Here is a 5,004-nt window from a genome sequence, read left to right as displayed (position 1 = left end):
TATCTATTATATTTTTTTTATACTTTCCTCAGCTCCAACCTGAAAAGTCTTGGAGCACTACACCACAAACAGTTGAAATTTCATCATGTAATACATTAATACTTTTTATTATTTTTATTGTGTTCCTATGTAACTCATCAGAGAGGAATCTCCCTTTTGAATCAGCTGAAAGCCTATGCAGCAGATTGCCATCAACCAGTGTTCTTGCCAAATAAGAACCTAAGAGTGCTCCTTGTTCTGTTACAGTATTTGAGGCTGCTTCAAATGAGGTTCAGGCTAAAATACTGAAGAAAGCCCAATTAACCGCAGTGTCATATCATATCAAACTTTTGTAAGGCAGTATTTTTTGTCAAGTTGGTAGCAGGTATTGACACTTCATAAAACAGTTGCAGTGCTTTCTCACAATGATCAATATTGTTTTAGAGTGTTGCAAGCTTCCAGAGATTTTGAAAGATCTTTAGCTATCAGATCAAAAATAACATAGAATAAGTTGTTACATATCTAGGTGAAGTTCTTGGTTGTATGGGAATCTTCCAGGAAAAGATGCTCGAAACTATATAAAATCATCAGCTGTAAACATCAGCTATCAGTCTTGCAGCAATTGCTCCATCTACTAATCACAAGTGTTAAAAATCCACTTTTTTGTAAAGTGGGTTTTTAACACTTAATTGGTACAACTGTATAGTTAGCTTTAGTTCTCTCTGGTAAAGAGTTTCAGGTTGTAATGTCTAGCTGTTTAAAATGAAACAAGAGGGCTTTAATACTGGATGTAGTTAGGATGCTTAAATTGTACAAAAGATTTACAAAAGTGATGTCTTCTTGAAGCCAGGCTATAGTTGCAGCCCAAGAGATGTCATCTGAGGCAGCCATTTTTCCATCTCTGACCGGCTTGATCACTGGAGCCATATCAACAACATGAAGTTCAACAGAGACAAATGAAAAGTCCATGTATAGGTACAAAAGAATCAGAGGCACAACTACAGGGTGGGGAAGATCTGACTTGGCAGCAGTATATATGAAAAAGATTGAGGTGATGAGCAGCCCAATCCCAACCCCTGTCAGCCCATGGCACCCAGAACTGCAGTTGCAATTTAAGTTTTTTGTGGAGTTTAATTTCTTGATTGCAATGTAAGCTTCCCTGTAATTTGTCCTCCTTTTAATCTCCCTGCAGAACGTACCTACCTGTTTACATGGAGAGTGAAAACCAAACTGGAATGACCATTTTTCACTTCCATCCATTTACAAACCTCCCAGAAATGCGGCCCCTGATTTTTGGGGCTTTTCTGATACTGTATCTGCTGAGCCTCTTGGGGAACTCTACTATTATTTTCATTGTATACTCTATGCGCTCTCTCCACACCCCCATGTATTTCTTCTTGGCTAACCTAGCAGTCCTGGAGATTGCCTATTCTTGTACAATTGCTCCACTGACTCTGGCCAATGTTGCATCTGTAAGAAAGGTCTCCATCTCCTTGGTTGGCTGTGGCACCCAGCTGTTTTTCTTTACCCTCCTTGGAGGCTCTGACTGTGTCCTGCTAGCCATCATGGCATATGATCGATATGTGGCAATCTGTCACCCACTAAACTACACTGTTGTGATGAACTGGAGAGTGTGCGTAAGACTTGTCGCTGGGACACTGATCATGAGTTGCTTCTTTGGTTTTCAGTTGTCTATGCTGATACAGACCTTGCCATTCTGTGGCAACAATGGCAATAGTGAAATCAACAATTTTTTTTGTGATTTTCCCGCTGTCATGGAGCTGGCATGCGGTGACACCCATATCCACCAAACTGCCCTGTTTATTACCAGTGTAATTGTCCTGACTGTCCCTTTTCTCCTAATCTGCATCTCCTATGCCTTCATTGTAACAGCCATCTTGCGCATCCGCTCTGTAGCAGGCCGGCAACGGGCTTTCTCCACATGCTCCTCTCACTTGATGGTGGTTCTTTTACAGTATGGCTGTGGCAGTCTAATATACTTACGCCCCAGTTCCAGCTACTCACCAGAGGAAGGTCGAGTAGTGTCTGTGGTCTATACCTTTATCACTCCCGTACTGAACCCCTTGATCTATAGCATAAGGAATAAAGAGTTAAAAGATGCTCTGAGATGCACTTTGAGAAGAAGAGTCATATCTCAGAGAAAATGACAGCATTCGGTCAATAACTCAGAAGTGACACTCCCACACAAGTGAGACTGAAAATGCAGATCTTTGATAAGTGGATGGATTTGGCTGTCATCATCCTTTACAGACCCATTGGGCTGTGGCTGTTCCTAGAAAGAAATGCTATTTGCTTAAAGCAGGGGTTGTATAATGCAATGTCACTATTGTCATGGTATTGATTGGAAATATGGATACTGTTGAATGAAATCAAATGCCTGAGAGCAAGAATGAAAGAGTCAGTGAAAAGAAAAGAAAAAAAAAGAGTCAGTGCAGAGAATCCACTTGATTCACTGCAGTGATAATTAATACAGCCCGTTAGATGTCCTGACCACAGTGTGAGGCAGGAAAAAGGTAGTTGAAAAATTGACTAGGCAGAAGAGACGCTCCATAGGGACAAATGGGGCTTGGCACCTACAAGAAAAAAGGAAAGGCAAGGAAAAAAAAAATGCGTGGATGTCCCAATCATATCCCAAGACTACAGATGTCACAATCTGTCACATGAGTCTTGCTGTGGCAGAAAGAAAGGCGCACCACTGTTGCATGCTCTGCAGCCACAGGCACAAACAGCCCGAGGCTCCACATACTCACCTCACTAATGGCCAATTCAGACTACACTGCAGCAGGAAAGTTGGCAGTGGGGGGTAGGTCATGGGTGGTTTTGTGGAGTATTGGGGTGGGGAGGGCTGGGCCAACAGGGGATGAATAGCAGTGGCAGCAGTGCACGCCAGGATCTTATGCCTTCTTCCTGGCCTCTACCCGCCCCCTGACTCTCCTCAGATTTATGAGACCCATTGATGGCCTAGTGGCCTACAGAGAGGTAAGTGAAAAATTTTTTACTCTCCTGGGACATCTGGTGTGTCCCTCACCATTGGATGCACTGCACACTCCAAAGGGACAGATGCAATGCGTAGGATGGTGGGGATAGAATTGGGCTCTTAAAGACTTACTGCCCAATTCTGTCCCCCACCATTGGCGCTGATACAGCTGCACTGGTGGAACTTGTGCTGCACCCAATGGGGGGGGGGAGGGAAATCAACCAGCAGGAGGTGAGCAAAAATATTTTTGACTTACCCTTCAGGAGGCTGCCCGATTGCCTATGGGTTGCATCCAACCTATGCCACCATTTTGTTGGACTATGTCCAAGGAGAGAAAAGGAGCGGGGTGGCCTTGGAAGGAGAGGATAGGATCTGATGCACACTGGTACTGCCAAGATGCAGCCCCTCCCCTCTGTACCCCCTCCTGATCTGTCCCAGGAGGAGGTGAGTGGTGGGCGTGGTGGGAGGAGGCACTCCAGGGTGGGGAGAGATGGGGGAGGGCAGGCAGGGGGCAGGGAGCAGCAGGCTGCAGCAGCCCCACATTCCCAGCAGCTCAGGTTTAGGCTGTCAGATGGCATGCCTTCTCATCTACAGCAATCTTCTCAGTGCAAGGAGGTTCCAATTGTTTCTGCCCTTCTTCTCAGCAGCAGTTGGCTGAAAGTTTGATAATTCTTTTCAGAACTTTCAGCCAATTGCTGCAGTCATGAGGTGATTTTCAGTCAATCACATACATCCAGTGAGTCTGTCTTTGGGGAACATAACAGAGAGCCTTGAGAAAGGCGAGCCCTACTCAAGGTACTTCTTGGCTACCACTTTCAATTGGCTGAGACTTTATAGGAAGCAATTTCCATTTGAGGAAGAAAAGGCACAATAAAGAGCAGATTCTCCCCCCCCGGCCGCCTTTTAATTCAATGTCGATATGTCTCCTCAGTGCCTCCTCCCTCCCAGCAAGGCATTTTGTTCAAATTTAAGTCCCTTCTCTCAAGGAGCTCTATGTACCTGACATGTCATTCCTCAACCCCCTTTTATCCTCACAAAAACCCGGTGGTTAAGCTGTGAGAAATGACTGGCCTTCATAATCTACCTACATCCGAAGTGCTCAGTATTAATTCTTTCTTAATAGATAAAAACACGTGAATGTTCTTAATGTATGCATTTGTGTAGTTGTGTCCTGCATTTGCCAACCTGGAACATTGGGTTTCCAGTGTTTCTAAACATGGGGGAGAATCTACAGATAGACACTCTACCCAGGAAGAGCAGAGGGTGGACTACAGAATGTATCAGCATCAAGGACAGACTTCCTGGTATGCTTCTGGGAACACTGTACAGTACCCCACTGTACAATGCACGCTCACTATGACAATCATGGGGCTGTAGCAGTACACTACTGGACCAACACATGTCACAGGTCTTATTCCAGAGTTGTTCTTCAGCAGTGGACTAGAAACAGAAAGTATGCAAATGGAGACAGGTCCAGTCACTGCTCCCAGCCACTAGAATATGCTGCGCAAAATGCCCTTCTCCACTCCCTTCCCCTAATAAATAAGGAAGAGGACAAAATAGGCTGTTGCTACCTGGATCCTCTTACAGCTCACTTTGAGCAAGGAAGAAGCAGTTCAGAACATGAACTGGAGCACCTCCATCAATGGTAGGCGACCGGAAGTGGCAAGAAGATGTGGGATACTATTCCTCATTTTGCTGCTTCCCTGAACTTGTTTGATGCAAGGCTTTCAGGTCGTCTCATCTGTGGGTTGGCCCTGGGAGCAGAGTTCCCGCTAAGGGGTCCATACCAGTGCAGGAACTCCATTGACAGCTGGGCGGCAGCATCTCTGGATGCTCAGCAATGGCATCATACATAATCTGTGGATTTCTGGAAAGTCAAGCTCTGAGCTTTACGGAATTTGGTGGCCACACAGCTTAAGGGAACACTGCCTGGAAGTGTATGTGCATTGCCTGTGCCACTACATTATAAACATGGGTGATCAAACTTACTTAACGTGAGAGCCACATAGGATAAACTTCAGCTG

General features: G+C 45.1%; 1 protein-coding gene across 1 annotated transcript; it reads left to right on the top strand.

Annotated features, from left to right (window-relative positions):
• Positions 1-1,190: 1,190 nt before the first annotated feature.
• Positions 1,191-2,147, top strand: LOC136644298 (olfactory receptor 10V1-like). Its single transcript, XM_066620042.1, has one exon. The coding sequence runs from the start codon at positions 1,191-1,193 to the stop codon at positions 2,145-2,147; it is 957 nt and encodes a 318-aa protein (XP_066476139.1).
• Positions 2,148-5,004: the final 2,857 nt, after the last annotated feature.

This window comes from Tiliqua scincoides, chromosome 1 (genome assembly GCF_035046505.1).
Source record: "Tiliqua scincoides isolate rTilSci1 chromosome 1, rTilSci1.hap2, whole genome shotgun sequence".
NCBI classification, from domain to species: Eukaryota; Metazoa; Chordata; class Lepidosauria; order Squamata; family Scincidae; genus Tiliqua; species Tiliqua scincoides.
This window is presented reverse-complemented; position numbering and strand designations above follow the sequence as displayed.